Consider the following 19,173-nt stretch of genomic DNA (forward strand, 5'->3'; position numbering starts at 1 on the left):
AGATGGTATTTTCAGCAAATGTTAGATGTAATTAAGAATTATAAAAAGAAATGAGTCATTCTCATTTTAGAGCAGAAAAATCATATTACTATGTCTATATTAAAAATAATCAAGAATTCTTTGTCATATTCATCAATAAAAAAAACCTAGCCTAAGTAAAAATCAATAAAAAATGAGGAATCTATTTAGAGAGTTGATTATATCACACCTGAATATCTTTTCCTATTGGATCAGTGTAAGAATTAGGACAAATGAAAGTTAATTTTCAATTACCAAAATGAAAGATGGATATTAATTGAATTGGCCTCAGTCACCTTATTGACTCTATATTCAAGACATGTTTTGGATGATATACCTTAGCAGATTAAAATCTAAAAGAATGAACAATTCGAATTATTACAATATCTGCACATGTCAGAGGAAATGAAATTTACACATCACAGTATCAGGTAGTACCTTCAGAAATCCATTTTTTTCCTAATATATTTATTATAGAGACATGAGGGATTTCTGCTATCATTTCTTTGAATTATAGGTTACCCTTTAGATTCGGGATACCAACCTTGATGGATTATTACTTTAACCAGTGTGATAAACTCTTTTCACTTAGAAGCTGTCTGGCTACTCTACAATTGTGTAGTGACTTGGACAGTCACTATGTCTTTGACTTCCAAATATTAACAGTCTTCATAATGAAGATATTCCCCTAACATAAATTCTTTCAGAAGCTAGTGTTGGCTTGACAACAAGAAGAAATATGTTTCATATTATAATAAGATTTTATACATCTAAGGAGCTTCAGAGCTTCTGAAAATGACTTTGAAACACAGTCTTGATGACACTAAACTCATATCTTGATGACACTAAACTCATATCTTTCAATAGTAACTCTGAACGTAAATGGGTTTAATAACCCCATCAAAAGGCGCAGGGTGTCAGACTGGATAAAAAAGCAGGACCCATCTATTTGCTGCCTACAAGAGACTCATTTTAGACAGAAGGACACCTACAGCCTGAAAATAAAAGGTTGGAGAACCATTTACCATTCAAATGGTCCTCAAAAGAAAGCAGGGGTACCCATCCTTATATCAGATAAACTAAAATTCACCCCGAAGACCGTAGTGAGAGATGAAGAGGGACAAAATATCATACTTAAAGGATTTATCCAACAAGAGGACTTAACAATCTCAATATATATGCCCCGAAAATGGGAGCTGCCAAATATATCAATCAATTAATAACCAAAGTGAAGACATACTTAGATAATAATACACTTATACTTGGTGACTTCAATTTAGCGCTTTCTATACTCGATATGTCTTCTAAACACAACATCTCCAAAGAAAAAAGAGCTTTAAATGATACACTGGACCAGATGGATTTCACAGATATCTACAGAACTTTACATCCAAACACAACTGAATACACATTCTTCTCAAGTGCACATGGAACTTTCTCCAGAATAGACCACATATTGGGTCACAAATCGGGTCTGAACCGATACCAAAAGATTGGGATCGTCCCCTGCATATTCTCAGACCATAATGCCTTGAAATTAGAACTAAATAACAACAAGAAGTTTGGAAGGACTTCAAACACGTGGAAGTTAAGGACCATCCTGCTAAAAGATGAAAGGGTCAACCAAGAAATTAAGGAAGAATTAAAAAGATTCATGGAAACTAATGAGAATGAAGATGCAACCATTCAAAATCTTTGGGATGCAGCAAGAGCAGTCCTGAGGGGGAAATACATCACAATACAAGCATCCATTCAAAAATTGGAAAGAACTAAAATACAAAAGCTAACCTTACACCTAAAGGAGCTAGAGAAAAAACAGCAAATAGATCCTACATCCAGCAGAAGAAGATAATTATTAAAGATTCGAGCAGAACTCAACAAAATCGAGACCAGAAGAACTGTGGAACAGATCAACAGAACCAGGAGTTGGTTCTTTGAAAGAATTAATAAGATAGATAAACCATTAGCCAGCCTTATTAAAAAGAAGAGAGAGAAGACTCAAATTAATAAAATCATGAATGAGAAAGGAGAGATCACTACCAACACCAAGGAAATACAAACGATTTTAAAAACATATTATGAACAGCTATACGCCAATAAATTAGGCAATCTAGGAGAAATGGATGAATTTCTGGAAAGCCACAAACTACCAAAACTGGAACAGGAAGAAATAGAAAACCTGAATAGGCCAATAACCAGGGAGGAAATTGAAGCAATCATCAAAAACCTCCCAAGACACAAAAGTCCAGGGACAGATGGCTTCCCAGGGGAATTCTATCAAACGTTTAAAGAAGAAACCATACCTATTCTCCTAAAGCTATTTGGAAAGATAGAAAGAGATGGAGTACTTCCAAATTCGTTCTATGAGGCCAGCATCACCTTAATTCCAAAACCAGACAAAGACCCCACCAAAAAGGAGAATTACAGACCAATATCCTTGATAAACATGGATGCAAAAATTCTCAACAAGATACTAGCCAATAGGATCCAACAGTACATTAAGAAAATTATTCACCAAGACCAAGTTGGATTTATTCCCGGGACACAGTCTGGTTCAACACTCGTAAAACAATCAATGTGATTCATCATATCAGCAAGAACCAAGAACCATATATCCTCTCATTAGATGCAGAGAAAGCATTTGACAAAATACAGCATCCATTCCTGATCAAAACTCTTCAGAGTGTAGGGATAGAGGGAACATTCCTCAGCATCTTAAAAGCCATCTACGAAAAGCCCACAGCAAATATCATTCTCAACGGGGAAGCATTGGTAGCCTTTCCCCTAAGATCAGGAACAAGACAGGGATGTCCACTCTCACCACTGCTATTCAACATAGTACTGGAAGTCCTAGCCTCAGCAATCAGACAACAAAGAGACATAAAAGACATTCAAATTGGCAAAGAAGTAGTCAAACTCTCCCTCTTCGCAGATGACATGATACTCTACGTAGAAAACCCAAAAGACTCCACCCCAAGATTGCTAGAACTCATACAGCAATTCGGCAGTGTGGCAGGATACAAAATCAATGCCCAGAAGTCACTGGCATTTCTATACACTAACAATGAGACTGAAGAAAGAGAAATTAAGGAGTCAACCCATTTACAATTGCACCCAAAAGCATAAGATACCTAGGAATAAACCTAACCAAAGAGGTAAAGGATCTATACCCTAAAAACCATAGAACACTTCTGAAAGAAATTGAGGAAGACTCAAAGAGATGGAAAAATATTCCATGCTCATGGATTGGCAGAATTAATATTGTGAAAATGTCAATGTTACCCAGGGCAACTTACACATTTAATGCAATCCCTATCAAAATACCACGGACTTTCTTCAGAGAGTTAGAACAAATTATTTTAAGATTTGTGTGGAATCAGAAAAGACCCCGAATAGCCAGTGGAATTTTAAAAAAGAACACCATAGCTGGGGGCATCACAATGCCAGATTTCAGGTTGTACTACAAAGCTGTGGTCATCAAGACAGTGTGGTACTGGCACAAAAACAGACACATAGATCAATGGAGCAGAATAGAGAATCCAGAAATGGACCCTCAACTTTATGTTCAACTAATATTCGACAAAGGAGGAAAGACTATCCATTGGAAGAAAGACAGTCTCTTCAATAAATGGTGCTGGGAAAATTGGACATCCACATGCAGAAGAATGAAACTAGACCACTCTCTTGCATCATACACAAAGATAAACTCAAAATGGATGAAAGATCAAAATGTGAGACAAGATTCCATCAAAATCCTAGAGGAGAACACAGGCAACACCCTTTTTGAACTCGGCCACAGTAACTTCTTGCAAGATACATCCACGATGGCAAAAGAAACAAAAGCAAAAATGAACTATTGGGACTTCATCAAGATAAGAAGCTTTTGCACAGCAAAGGATACAGTCAACAAAACTAAAAGACAACCTACAGAATGGGAGAAGATATTTGCAAATGACGTATCAGATAAAGGGCTAGTTTCCAAGATCTATAAAGAACTTATTAAACTCAACAGCAAAGAAACAAACAATCCAATCATGAAATGGGCAAAAGACATGAAGAGAAATCTCACAGAGGAAGATATACACATGGCCAACATGCACATGAGGAAATGCTCTGCATCATTTGCCATCAGGGAAATACAGATCAAAACCACAATGAGATACCACCTCACACCAGTGAGAATGGGGAAAATTAACAAGGTAGGAAACCACAAATGTTGGAGAGGATGCGGAGAAAAGGGAACCCTCTTACACTGTTGGTGGGAATGTGAACTGGTGCAGCCACTCTGGAAAACTGTGTGGAGGTTCCTCAAAGAGTTAAAAATAGACCTGCCCTACAACCCAGCAATTGCACTGCTGGAGATTTACCCAAAGATACAGATGCAATGAAATGCCGGGACACCTGCACCCCGATGTTTATAGCAGCAATGGCCACAATAGCCAAACTGTGGAAGGAGCCTCGGTGTCTGTGGAAAGATGAATGGATAAAGAAGATGTGGTTTATGTATACAATGGAATATTCCTCAGCCATTAGAAACGACAAATACCCACCATTTGCTTCAACGTGGATGGAAGTGGAGGGTATTATGCTGAGTGAAGTAAGTCAGTCGGAGAAGGACAAACATTATATGTTCTCATTCATTTGGGGAATATAAATAATAGTGAAGGGGAATAGAAGGGAAGGGAGAAGAAATGGGTAGGAAATATCAGAAAGGGAGACAGAACATGAGAGACTCCTAACTCTGCGAAATCAACTAGGAGTGGTGGAAGGGTAGGAGGGCGGGGGGTGGGAGGGAATGGGTGACGGGCACTGAGGGGGGCACTTGACAGGATGAGCACTGGGTGTTATTCTGTATGTTGGCAAATTCAACAGCAATAAAAAATTAATTAATTTTTAAAATAAATAAATAAAAAGAAGAAAGAAAAAAAAGAAACACAGTCTTATTAATCTTTAGTATTCTCATGAGAGCCAAGTAGGTGGCAAATATTTTCTGAATTTTATAAAATAGAAACTAATAAAACAATTAGTGTGTTTACTTGCCCTAGGCTAAATACTGAAATGATGAAAAGTCACAGTGCCAATCCTGGCACCTAACTGAAATTCCTATACATTTCATCTACAATAATTTTTACGGAGAGAACAGTAAAGGGAAAGACAAAAAATAATCTTCAGAGAATATTAAGTTCAACATAATTTACTTCAAGAAACCCTGAAATGGACATTTATTTATTATTTGCTTGTGCTTAGTGATAGTTACCGTGATAGTACCAGAACTTCAAAGAACTAATTTCCTTGCACCATTCTGGGTGACTACATACTGAGTGTGGTCAGGGACACACTAAAGGTGTTTAAATTATACTTCATAACAAAGCTAAAACTTGACAAAATCAGCAATGGTACAGTAACTCAAGAGAAAAAAAAAGAAAATAAGAAAAATTAAATTTTGACTTAAAACAGACCTTTAAGTTGGCAATATACTTGATTTTTAAAAGACAATGAAAAACAAAGCAAGCTTCCGTGGATCACAGGCTCTCTGAGTATTCTCATTTGCTGATAAGTTGTATTCTCTTAATTTGGTTTTTCATCAAAAACCCATCGATGAGTTTCTCCATTCTGTTTCATTTTTTCTCTTCATATTCTCATAAAGAGTCTTTACAACAGTTTGGTTGTTTAGTGGCAATACATTTCAAAATTATTGTTGAAAACTATTGTTCCTATTTCCTATCTGGTTTTCCTGTGTGAAATAACACACTTACCTGATTTATCCTCATTACCAAGGAAGTTATTGCATTCATTTTAAGTCTAAGAACACTATTACTAGTAGCTAAACTAATTCCAATTTTTTTTTAAGATTTTATTCATTTATTTACAAGAGACACAGAGAGAGGCAGAGACACAGGCAGAGGGATAAGCAGGCTCCATGCAGGAAGCCTGACATGGGACTCGATCTCGGGACTCCAGGATCATGCCCTGGAGCAGTCTATGAACTGCTGAGCCACCCAAGGGTCCCCAAACTAATTCCAATTTTAAAACTCAAAATTGCTTTTGGAATTTTTACCCCCCCCCAAAATAAATGTTTATCTTTTATATGGATGTTTTCTTGATACTTGAGAAAAACTAAAATAAGTCCGTAAGACTAACATGATGTGTATCTTGTACAAGACTGATCTTACAAAACACAATAAAGTGCCTTTCTCCTCTAACAATGTAGCATTACTAAGAATTTTGGGTTTTTCTCTAATGGAACATGAATGTATTAGTTTTAAGTTAAAACTGGTAAGGTTGTCTTTGGTGAAGTTAAGAGACATAAAACCCCAAACACATCTTACAGTTGAAAAAAAAATCTAAAATCTTTCACTGAATAAGCAGACTTTTTTTCATCCTGTACATTTAAAAGAGGGATGGTAAATATAAAGGTATGTTTATAGTTGTCTATTTTTATAATGGAAACCTTTCCATAGCTTTCAAAAAATAAAAAATGTTTGTACTTACCTGGCCCATCAGTCATTTTCTCCAGGCACCGAGGAGTTGTGCTAAGAAAGGAGGCATGTTTCAGTTTAGCCACAAAACTACGAGGTGCCATGTATTTATGTTGAACTTGGGACATCTCATATGATTTCTGAACATTATAGCTGCCAGGTGCTGGATTATCCTGAAAAGGATTTCAATGGATGAGCATAAACATGTCTTACATGGAAAATACCTAAGACTATGCAGCATAGATGATCACACTAAGCAATGGCATAAATGGAAAAAATATTAATATTCTCTTAATCATTAAAAATAAGAAATTTAAAAGAGTGTCCCTAAATTTATGCCCTTCTAATAAGACTGTGAAGTCCGTAAATTTGCTTATCATAATTTAAGGTAAAATAAATAGAATTATAAAACTTAGGTCCATATTCTCAAAAAAATAGGTTTGATGAAATACATCAAGTTCTCACTTTCAAATTTCACAATGAAAATCAAATTTCATACAGAAATGAGGGGCACCTGGGTGGCACAGTCAGTTAAGCATCTACCTTCAGCTCAGATCATGACCCCGAGGTCATAGGATTGAGCCCCGTGTCAGGCTCCTTGCTCAGTGGGTACCCTGCTTCTCCCTCTCCCGCTGCCCCCGGCTCCTGGTCTCTGTCTCTCTCTCACTCTCTCTTTATCTCAAATAAATAAATAAAGTATTTAAAAAAATTTCATACACAAGTGAGAATAATGATTTGTTTTCATAAGCACCAAAACTATCCCTGCTATATGGTTCTTTGTGAGTGCACTTTACTTATTCTACAAATGAGACTGCTTATTTCATTTTTAATAGATTCCAATTAAGTTAAAAGGCTTCTCCATTCATCATTTATGGCTGTTTATGTGCTCTACAGTTACATTAACATTTTTAATCAACATAAACCACATGGAAATTAATAACTTTAATAATATTTCTAAACTCAATTAAATATAAAATATCATATATTTGTTATACAATTAATACCTGTAAACTATTAGCTAATTATTTCAATGAAAAAAATTTTAATCATTTTCCTCATATTATTTTAAAACATTTTTAAAATATATTGTATGTAACATATCTGTTCATTTCTATTACGTGTAAAAACCAAAGTTTTCAAGTTTTAGTGATTTTTCTGGTAGGCAGGAGACTCTTGTGGCTGATTGTGTAGACTCAAACACTAGACTTCTTAGGTTTCAAATATCTGTTCCCTATTCTAACTATTCTACAAAAGTGAATTTTAGAAAACAAGACTGAACTATCAGGGTCTGGGCTGATAGGGAAGTATTTTAATGTTTCAAATAAGTCAAACATGTTTGGGTACTGAAAAATCATACTTTTAAAGTCCATCTAGGAGCCATACTTTATAAAACATACTTTCTCTTGTTTTTCATACTCTTATTACCACCCTCAAGCATACGCCAACATTATCTTCTACTTCCAAAGAATCACTAAAAACGGTAAGGGTACAAGGGGAGAAGATTCTTACGCATTTTCTGGTTTAAGTCCTGTGTCAAGCGCCAAATGCCACAATCGGTAAGTCAACTAAAAAATGTCAGCAGTTGTTTTCTTCTTGCCTGAATCAACGGAGTATTTAGTAAGGGTAGGCTGAAGATATGCAATGACAGTAGCAGCTCCAAAGATGACTTCTGGATCTTTTGGGGCTGCTTCCGTGGTATGTGAAAGTAAAGTGGAAGACAGTGCCAAAGCACAAAGAAATCGTGAGCACACACAATATACTTAGAGTGTTTAGGAAAGCTTTTTTTGCAAAGATCTTGATTACCCTACCTATACATTTTAATTTTCATATCTAAAGCTATTATGGTTACTGCTTCCTTAACACCCTGCCTGGCATCATGACTATTCCTTTTTCCAGTGCCCAGCTTATATATGATTCATGGCGTTGACTGCTGCCATACAGAAAACTTTTTTTTTTAAATGCCTTGAAGCAAAGATAATAAACTTCATCAGTGATCAGTTTTCTTAAAAAATCATGTTCCCATCAAGGAAAATTCATCAAACTAGTGACCCTAAATTTCAGTAGATTCACTATGTCCTCCACCAAGTGAAAATATACTACCCTTGTTCATGATCAGCGTATTTACACTTTTCTGAAAACATATCCCATGCTTTTGTCCTTTATCAATGCTTCTAAGCTCTTCTTATTCATCTTCCATTCTTATTTTCTCTGACCAAGAGATTGATATTTCAAGTCAATTTCCTAGGCAGGAAATAGTTAATAAGACAAATCTGAAACACTGCTTAATAGCAATTATTTAAACAATACCTATAGGTGGTACCCTGCATATCATTTCAGGGAAAAAATGGTATGTATAGGTAAGATCATCAAATCTTTGGCTGATCCTTTATAGAAATAGGAAAGGCATATGATGAATAGATATGATAGACATTTCTTATGCCTTTTTTTTTAACCTAGAATTTCTATCCTTTTCCTGTGTTTGGAAAATTCCACATACTTCACAGCAAGATCTGAGTCCTGGCACAAAAAGTAAAAATGCCTGATTCCTATCTTCCTGGTCTAATTTTTTAGCTAGAACATGAATCTAGGTCATCGGCTTAAATGACAACCTTTGAACTGGCAGCCAGTTACTTAAAGAAACACAGTGCATTAAAAATTCCATTCTAGTGTGGGGCTGACAGTGCTAGAAGCTACGTCCAGCTCCCAGAGGCAACAAGAACAAATAGAGATTGAGGGAAAACATAAAATGTCTGATGAAATAAAAGCTATGCCTCAATGCAAATTAAAGGTAAATCTAAGGTGTCCTGATTTCATCTGGGAAATCTAGGCTCTGTCTAAAAATGATATAATCAAAGAATTAAAACAATTGATGTATGTGAAATTCTTAGAATGTATCTGATACATAACAGGCACTAGTGTCCCCTTTCTATTGCCATCATTAGCATTAGCATTATTATTTCTATTAGATGTGAAACTACATGTAACCCTCAGTGATATGTATCTTCCTTCCCCAGGGAGATGTCAACTGGATATTTAAAAGGAAAGCTTTTGGTATTTTAAGCCCCAAACAACAACAATGAAAAGTAGTTAAGTTGTTAAGAATCACATGAAGACAGTATCCCAGGCAGTTCAATAATTAAAAAAAAAAAAAAAAAAAAAAAAAATCACTAGTTTCAACCAGCCTCAAAGTAAAGCATGTCATTCCATTTATGTTTTGGAAAAACTATTTCACACACTTTATAATTTTATTCAATTCTGTCAAGCCAGTTGAAGCCCCTGAAAAATTTCCCATGCCCAAATACAAGATACTTCACAAATTTTGAACTTGAATGGGGTAGGAAGCTAAAGAGTAAAGGTCTCCAGTGATACACTTCCAGAATACACCACTCTTAGCTTTGCAGTGGTTGTTACATTTGCAATCAAAGGTTTCAGTTATTTGTTTAATATCATCACCCCCATAGCTATGTAGAGTTCTTGAAGATTGAGAAAGTATTGTTTCGTTGATCAATGTATCTTCAGTGATGGCAAGTGCCTTGCACACCGTAAATGATTGATGAATATTTTTTAATCAATGAGTAAACATATGAGCTAAAGAAAGAGTGAATGAATCTATCAGTATCTTGAAGCCTCCCCTCCCACCTTTGGCCTTATCACTGAACTGCCCTAAAACAGTAGGGCTGACATAATGTCTTAAAAGTATTTAAAAAAAAAAAAAAGTATTTTCAACCCCTATACTGCTTAAATTTGTCTCACATCTAAGCAGTTCTATATTAAATGTGTGCTGGGTAAAGATTGTTCAAGTACTGCCTTCCCTAAAGATGTTCTTGTTTCTAAAAATAGGTGTAACTTATATCAGCAATGATGCAGAAGTACGGATATGCTCATTCATACTGATCAAGGACTAACTTTCATAAAATCATTAAGTATTTGAATTTGGTTAATATTTTACGTAAGATGCATTTACTTCTATTTGCTATCAAAAAAGTAGACTTTTACTTTTGATGCTTGAGCTTTACATGCCCACCTTTGACATTGGTTTTGTTGAAAAAAATGTATATCTTAGCATATCAGAGTAAAATACATGAACAGAAATGGCCTAGGTAACCTTTCTTTTCCTGTAAATGCTAATGGTACTGAGGCAGGGGGAAAAAATTATTGCCAGTCATAATAGCTCTAATTGACATAATATCATTTCTTCAGAGTTTTATCAACTCAATACAATTCCGGAAGTTAATTCTTTTGTAAGTTGAATGGGAAAAGAAAGAAAGTTAATGTAAGTGTTGTTTTAAAAAAGAACACAATTGTCTCTAGAGCCAGCCAGACAGATTTGGATAAGGCACTAAAAATTATCTTGAAAACTTAGAATATTTAAGAGGTAATTTTGATGAATTTGTGGGATTTGTGAGGGATGTGTGAATGTGAATAGCAGAGTTATGAAAATTTCCATTAACTCTAGAGAAATGTCTACAAGTAAAATTCTAATCATTTCATTATGTTCAAACTTTTTGAAATCAAATGACCCCTATTATCTATTATGCTCAGTATGGCAAGAATTACCCCTTAGACAAAAAGAAGGATCATTTTAAGGTAGTACTCCTGAAATATCACAAAACTTGAAGTCAGAATTGCTGGGTTATGTTCATAGCCTTGTTTTTAGCTGCAAGGAGGCCTTCAAAAACCTCACTTACTCATCCAACTCCCTCTCACCAAGAGGTAAGCTGAAGGTCATGTTCAGAAATATCTAGTGAGTCTCTTGCAAGAGATGTGCTTCTCCTTTCTCTTCTTCCTATGACATTGGCAGTAAAATGAGTCATAGAACTATTCATATTTGGAAGTTGCCTCTCCCACAGTAAGCTAAGAGAAGATAGATGATCCAGGCTTTCTTTCTGTAAGCTAAAAATATCTTAGCATCTATTATCTATATCTAAAATATAATATGATTATATGCAAAGAAGAGTAGAGGTGATGACAGGAATAAACTATGAAAAAGAGAGGAGAGAAAGCAAGGTAATTATGAGAAAGGAGTTGCAATGACAGGAACTGAACATTGTCTACACAGAGAGATAAAGAGCTCTAGCTATTTATCCATACACAAAAATAACTGTTTTCCATGTTACAGTGCATAGTTTATAGGTCTCAATAGCAAAAGGCATATTTTGCACTGAAACAAAGGAAACCAAATTATCCTCCCTTGATGTTCCTATAAATACCTTTTCTAATGAATGAAACATACTTTAAATATAACATCTCCTTCCATATTTGTAGTGCTTATAGAGTACTAAAGAATTGTTCAAGTTAGTTTATACTTGGTATCAAATTTAATAGCACAATTTTAGTGACACTAAACGTTTCTTGATTGAATAAAGAAACAAAACAAGCAGAATAAAACATTGGATGGAAAAACTTTGAGGATCCAATCTCTGTTTCCAAGAGTCATACATATAAAGGTTATAGCCATCTAAAAACATCCAAAATATCTTAACTTCATGGGGAATCAAGAAAATGATCATCTGAAATAATGCTAATATCCTTACTTCTTCCTTTCCTTTCTTTTGAAAATTTTAGAATATTGTTCTCCTGTACCATAAACAAAAAGCTACTTAAGTGATACTGTTTTTAAATGCTACACTATTGTAGTTTTTGTCTAACAAAAATGTACTGAGTCTTTTTTTTTTTTTTTATATACTGAGTCTTTACTAAGCACTGGCACGAGTGTCCATTCCTATTGAAGATGATAGACTCTGAAGCTATGTTGTCTGGGTTCAAGCCCTGACTCATCATTTTTGCTAATCATATGGCCATGGATAAATCTTATGTCTCAATTTCCTTATCTGTAAAATGGGAAAAATATTAGTTCCTACCTCGAAGGCTTGTTGTTAGGATTAATGAGTTAAAATATGTGGAACAGAGAGAGTCAGGTACATAGGTGAGCACTAGATAAATTTTACTTATTATTACACCTCATTATAAATAATGACTTCCTAATATATCAGGTATTTGGAGGATTCTGGATTTCTCCCCAAATAACTACTCAAGGATTATCTGAAAGTAATATATTCTTCAATGTCGGAGTTAAATTAATCTTAGAACATGCAGTTTAAAAAAAAAATCAGTGAATCTGTTTCAAATGACAAAAAAGCACAAAGACTGACATAAAATTGTAACTTGATTATGAATGAAATATAATTTAACAAGTATCTTTATTAGACATGAAAAAATAAAACTCAGAAGAGTCCTCTATCATTTATTCACATTTTTAACAAAATGTCATGCTTAAAAAAAAGCAACTCTTTTCCCCACATGTATCAAGGAGAAGAATTCTTTTTAAAAAGTATTCTTTATTAAACAATTTTAAATGTTTTTGTTAGAGTTATTGGAATTCTACCATTCCAACATATTAAAGAAAATGTAAATTTTCTAGTCCTGGTTATGCTTTTCCAGAACACAGTTACTTTCAATAGCTTAAAGATACAACTACCTTGAAAAAGTGAATTTCTGATTTATATAGTCCATATTCATGCCTGTAGTATAAAAGGGGAAGTCAATTAAACATGCACAAAAGCATACGAAAAAAAAGACAAGGATAAGAGAAGGAAAAAAAAAAGTTCATGGTTTCAGTTTAGAAAAGCATCTAATTCCTATCTCTCTTGAAGCCATTCCAAATTTGCCAGAGAATTCATTGGAAAAATTAAAAAGAAACACACAAACACACAGCAAAATGAAATGAACAAAAAAAGTTAACAAAACTGAAGGGCCACTATAGATCATCTTTGATGTAATCAGTTATTGTTCTACTGTCCCTTCCCATCACTATATTACAGTCTCATTGTAAAATGTGAAATACAAAGTAAAAAAGGAATTCTATTACTCTGTTACTTTAATCAGCCTTCACCAGTGAACATTTAACTCATTTCCATTTTTGCAGTGTTATAAACAATGACATAATAAATGAAAACATATGCATATATGTTTATGCACTTCTTGGCAAATGCCAAGATAAATTCCCTAAAAACTGAATTGTTAAGGCAAGGATATGCGCAAATTAATTTTGGTTGAAATTATCAAGTAACTTCAGAAAGGTTTTAACAATATAAACTCCCCCAAGAGTAGTACACTGGCTCTTGAACAATATGAGTTGAACTATGTGGGTCCACTTAGACACAATTTTTTTTTAATAAGTATATTGGAAAAATTTTTGGCCATTTGCAACAATTTGAAAAAACAGATAAACAGTACAGACTAGAAATATGGAAAATTTTAAGAAAAAGTTAGGTATGTCACAATTGCCTAAAATATATATAGATGCTATTTTATCATTTACTATAATAAAACATATACAAATCTATTATGAAAAGTTAAAATTTATTAAAACATATAGTACATAGCACCATTTACAGATAAATGAAAGCAAATGTAAAGATGCAGTATTATATCATAACTGCATAAAATTAACTGTAGCATATACTGTACTACTGTGATAATTTCATAGCCACCTTCTGTTGCTATTGCAGTGAGTTCAAGTGTTGCAAATATCCACCTAAAACATTGTGAGACACTAATTCCTCCACGTGAACAGCTTCTCTCTCCAGTAAATTGCATATCACAGCAAATGTGATCTCTTGTGGTTCTCACATATTTTTCACCATGTTTAATGGAATACTCTAAAACCTGAATAACAACATAGGACCCATGCAAAGTGCTTCTAGTGATGTTGGAAGCGCTCTTAAGAAGCAGAGAGAAGTACAGCATTACAAAGAAAAGGTGAATTGCTTGACACGTACCACAGACAGAGGTCTGCAGCCCACCATTTTAAGATAAATGCATCCAGAGGGCACCCCCGGTGGCTCAGCAGTTTAGCGCCGCCTTCAGCCCAGGGCCTGATCCTGGATACCTGGGATAGAGTCCCACGTTTGGCTCCCTGCATGGAGCCTGCTTCTCCCTCTGCCTGTGTCTCTGCTCTCTCTCTCTCTGTCTCTGTCTCTCATGAATGATTGATGAATGAATGAATAAATAAATAATCTTTTTTAAAAAAAGGCATCCAGAGTTAAGGGCCAATGTAAACAAGGAAAAGACAGTTTGTGAAGTGACCGCTGCAGCTACACCAGCAGATGCAAAAACTTTGTACTTTTTGTAAAATAGTTCTTTTTTTATCTTGTTTTAAAAATGCAGCTTTTATGTGGGTGCAAGATTGCTGTAAGAAAGGTATACCTAAAACTCTCATATGATTCAAGGAAAAGTAAAGTCATTACATGACAACTTAACCAAAAGAAAGGTAGACGAATTAAAGCTGGAGCACTTAATGCCAGCAAAGGATGATTCGACAATTTTAGAAAGAGGTTTAGCTTAAAAAAATGTTGTGATAACAGTAGAACCAGCTTCTGCCAACCAAGAGTCAGAGGATGAGTTCCCAGACACCATTAAAATCATTGAAGGGAAAGGATATATGCCTGGATAGGTTTTTAATGCAGATGGAAGCTTCCTATTCTGAAAACAAAAATGCTAAAGGATAGTACTAATAAAGAAGAGAAGGAAGCACCAAGATTTAAGGGAGGAAGAGATAAGCTAACTCTACTATTTTGTCAATGCAATCAGGTTTATAATCAGGATTGCCCTTATCCATAAAGCTGCTAACCCCCAAACCTTGAAGGGAAAAAATAAACACCAGCTGCTAGTCTTGTGGTTATACAACAAGAAGGCTTGGACAAGAATCGTTTTTTCTGGATTGGTTCTATTGGCGCTTCATCCCTAAAGTCATGAAGTACCTTGCTGGTAAGACACTGCCCTTGTTTTTCCCCAAAGTATTAGAAATTCTTTCATTAGAAAAATAAAGGCAATAGGATTATCTATGGGTTCTAAACCTACCCATGAATTAAATCACTCACTTCCCCCCTTAAAAAGCAAAACAAAACCTTGAATTGCATTGCTATTAAGCTTTCTTACAGTAAGGAGTAAGATCATACTATACTAGAGTACAAAAATCTCAAATTCTGGGCATGAAAATAATTTATTAGACATCTGGTTTATTCAAACATTAGGCCTACTGAAGATAGAATTAACAGAGCTCATGGACTAGGGGGGAAAAATTCATCCAGCACCTGCTTCACTGCAAATTTCCTGAGGACAAAATTTATGCATTCTGCATTATAGTCTCATCCTAAAGCATTCACAGGTGCTTGATATTGATTAACATGAATAGGAGATGACAAACTTTCTGTACACTCTACTTGGCAAGTAGAATTAGTGATGCAACTTGCAGAAATATTCTGGCACAAGCATTAGCACTGCCTGCAGTGAGAGTCTTTGATAATCAAACACAAGAATATCACTAAATAGAACCTTACAAATAAGGAAAGAAAAATACACGCACTTTTGCCAATAAACTGCTTTATTTAACAGGAAAAATGTCACAGTGAGATCTATGAAATTAAAGCATTAATTGTTACATTTAACTTGTAATCGATTCTAAAATTATTTTGTGGTATTAAAAATCATAGAAAAAAGAAAAATGATCTAACCTAAATGGAATTTAGGGAAGAAATGCAGGCCTTATATGCAATACTAGCTACATTTCTTTGGCTAACTCATTAGAAAAATGACAAACATTTTCAGTCAAAATTTTTTTAAAAAAGCAGCAGATTACCATTAAAATTCAAGAATCTAATCTAAATATGCATTTGACAGTAAAGCACATCTGAATATGGAGTAAAAAAAAGTTTTCTAAAAAAAACCATCAAATGTATCATCTCCAAATACCCAAATAATAAATCATTCCTGCAGGCCTTTTGTTGAGTGGAATCATAATGACTTGAAGATGTATTGTTGTGAAAATAAATCTGTAGTGCAGTATAGTATGCATCTTGGGCATTGAGCATAATCAGCTGAATCAGGAAGTCCAAAGTCTAATAAGATATTTGTCTCTGTGTGTATGTGTATGTGTGTATGAAAGTCTATAAACCAGTGACCCAAGAGCAACTGAGATATCTCACCTGTTCAGTGAGACATTATTTTAAATCTTCATTCTTCGAAGGCAATTAAAAATTACAATTCTGACAGCCCATAAACCAAATTTTAAAAACTGTACAAAACAAAACTACATTCAATGAGCCCTTTTTTCAGCTCTATTTCAGTACATCAAGGGGAAAACAAACACATCTATCTTTTGATATTAGACAATGTCCCCATCTGCCCTATGGTGTCTACTTGCCTCCAAATATATCTCTAATTCAGCCTCTAGATCAGGGGGTCATAAACATCTTTAAGACTCTTTATATATGGTACTCTATGGAAAAGACTGTCAACCCTATGGAAGAAAACCCCAATAGAGAGAATATCATGAAAGTCTAGAAGGATTACACCATTGAAGATGCCATCATTGTTACAGAAAAAGCCATGTAAGCCATCAAGCCTGAATTCCTGCTGGAGAAAACTGTATCCAGATAGTTTTTTTGTTTTTTTTTTTTACGTTTTTATTTAAATTCTAGATAACTGGGGCACCTGAGTGGCTCCATCAGTTAAGTATTTGCCTTTGGCTAAGATGATCTCAGGGTCCCAGGATGGAGCTTCAAATCAGGCTCCCTGCTGAGCAGGGAGCCTGCTTCTCCCTCTCCCCTGCGCCCATCCCCACCACTTGTGCGCTCTCTTTCTCGCAAATAAAGAAATAAAATCCATAAAAATAAATAAATTCTAGTTAACATATAGTGTAATATTAGTTTCAGGTGTACAATTCAGTGATTCAACACTTCCATTCAACACTGGCTCATCACAAGTCACACCTTCATTCCCTTCTCCTATTTAACCCATTCCCCCAACTCATCCACCCTCTGATAACCATCAGTTTGTTCTCTATAATTAGGAGTCTATTTCTTAGTTTGCCTCTCTTTTTTACCCCCAGGTTTGTTTGTTTTGTTTCTTAAATTCCACATGTGAATGAAATCATATGATATTGTCTTTCTCTGACTTATTTCACTTAGTGCTATACTCTCTAGTTCCATCCACATCATTGCAAACAGCAAGATTTCATTCTTTTTCATGGATATATATATATATATATATATATATATATTATATTTTCTTTATCCATTCATCAGTTGATGGACACTTGGGCTCTTTCTGTAATTTGGTTATTGTACATAAAGGTATATGTATCCCTTTGAATTAGTATTTTTGTATTCTTTGGGTTAATACCTAGTAGTGCAATTGCTGGATTGTAAGGTAGTTCTATTTTTAACTTTTGAGGAATCTCCATACTGTTTTCCAGAGTAACTGCACCAGTTTGCATTTCCACCAATAATGTAAGAGGGTTACCCTTCCTCCACATCATTGCCAACACCTGTTGTTTCTTACATTGTTGGTTTTAGCGATTCTGACAAGTGTAAGGTGATCTCTTATTGTAGTTTTGATTTGTATTTTCCTGAAGATGAGTAACATTAAGCATCTTTTCATGAATCTGTTGGCCATCTATCTGTATGCCTTCTTTGGGAAAAATATCTATTCATGTGTCTAAATGTTTTGCATTGTTTCATATGATTTACAACAGATGCAATAAAAAATCATGAAAAAGATTGTAGATATGGTGAAAGAGGTGAGGGGAGAGAGTTTCAAGATATGGGTTTTGGGAAAACTCAAGATCTAATAGTCACCCCATCAGAGGAATGAACAGAAGACAACCTTATGGAGATTAATGTTTCTGAACCAGTGCCAGATAGTAAGAAGAAGACACAGAAGAAGCAGTGCCAGAAAACAAACTGACATCAGACAATGTGGCAGAAGGGTTCTGATTATTGAAGACTGCTTTTGAATTCACTTGTGACAGGGACACTTCTATAATACCAGCACTGAAACTAAAGCAAATGGTGGAATAAGGACTGATTAGTATAACAAATTTTTAGAAAAAAGAAAAAAAGCAAAAGAAAGTCAGACAGAAATTATGTGTTTTTCCATAAAGTTACAGCAAGAGTGCCTGCTTCTCATTCTACCTCCTCCACTTCTTCTACCTCTGCCACCCCTGACAGCAAGACCAACCCCTCCTTTCTACTCCTCCTCAGCCTACTCAACATGAAAATGATGAGGATGAAGACCTTTACGATGATCCACTTGCACTTAACAAATAGTAAATAATCATTATGCTGTATAGTCAACAAACTTATTTGTTCTGCATGTGTGTGTCCTCATATGAAAATCTAGTAACTGTACAAGAATTGTATGAGATGTTTTTGTATCATTATCATCTGTGGCTAAAACATCACTTACATGGTGTAAAACATCATATACAAGACCTGTATGGAGAGAGCAGGACGTCCAGCTTGCGAACTGGCATCTTCGTTTCGCAAGTGACAGAAAAGCGATTCAAAAATGGGTGATGTTGAGAAGGGCAAGAAGATTTTTGTTCAGAAGTGTGCCCAGTGCCATATCGTGGCAAAGGGAAGCAAGCACAAGACTGGGGCAAATCTCCATGGTTTATCTGGGCGAAAGACAGGTCAGGCCCCTGGATTTTCTTACACAGATGCCAACAAGAACAAAGGCATCACCCAGGGAGAGGAGACCTGGAGTATTTGGAGAATCCCAAGAAGTGCATCCCTGGAACAAAGTGATCTTTGCTGGCATTAAGAAGACAGGGGAAAGAACAGACTTAATAACCTCTCTCAAAAAAGCCACTAAGGAGTAATAGTTAGCTATT

General features: G+C 35.1%; 1 protein-coding gene and 1 pseudogene across 42 annotated transcripts in view; one reads left to right on the plus strand and one right to left on the minus strand.

Moving 5' to 3' along the window:
- STPG2 (sperm tail PG-rich repeat containing 2) overlaps nucleotides 1-19,173 on the minus strand; it is a 531,130-nt gene that overhangs the window by 301,741 nt on the left and 210,216 nt on the right. For all 42 annotated transcript variants that reach the window (XR_012023507.1, XR_012023495.1, XR_012023496.1 and 39 more), the window contains one exon: nucleotides 6,511-6,670. Coding sequence is in view for 22 of the 42 variants with exons in the window: in XM_072810719.1 (XP_072666820.1) it covers nucleotides 6,511-6,670 (160 nt within the window). In the remaining 20 variants the exon portion in view is untranslated. The remainder of the gene's footprint in view (nucleotides 1-6,510; nucleotides 6,671-19,173) is intronic.
- Nucleotides 18,849-19,161, plus strand: LOC140623950 (cytochrome c pseudogene; annotated as a pseudogene).

This window comes from Canis lupus, chromosome 33 (genome assembly GCF_048164855.1).
Source record: "Canis lupus baileyi chromosome 33, mCanLup2.hap1, whole genome shotgun sequence".
NCBI classification, from domain to species: Eukaryota; Metazoa; Chordata; class Mammalia; order Carnivora; family Canidae; genus Canis; species Canis lupus.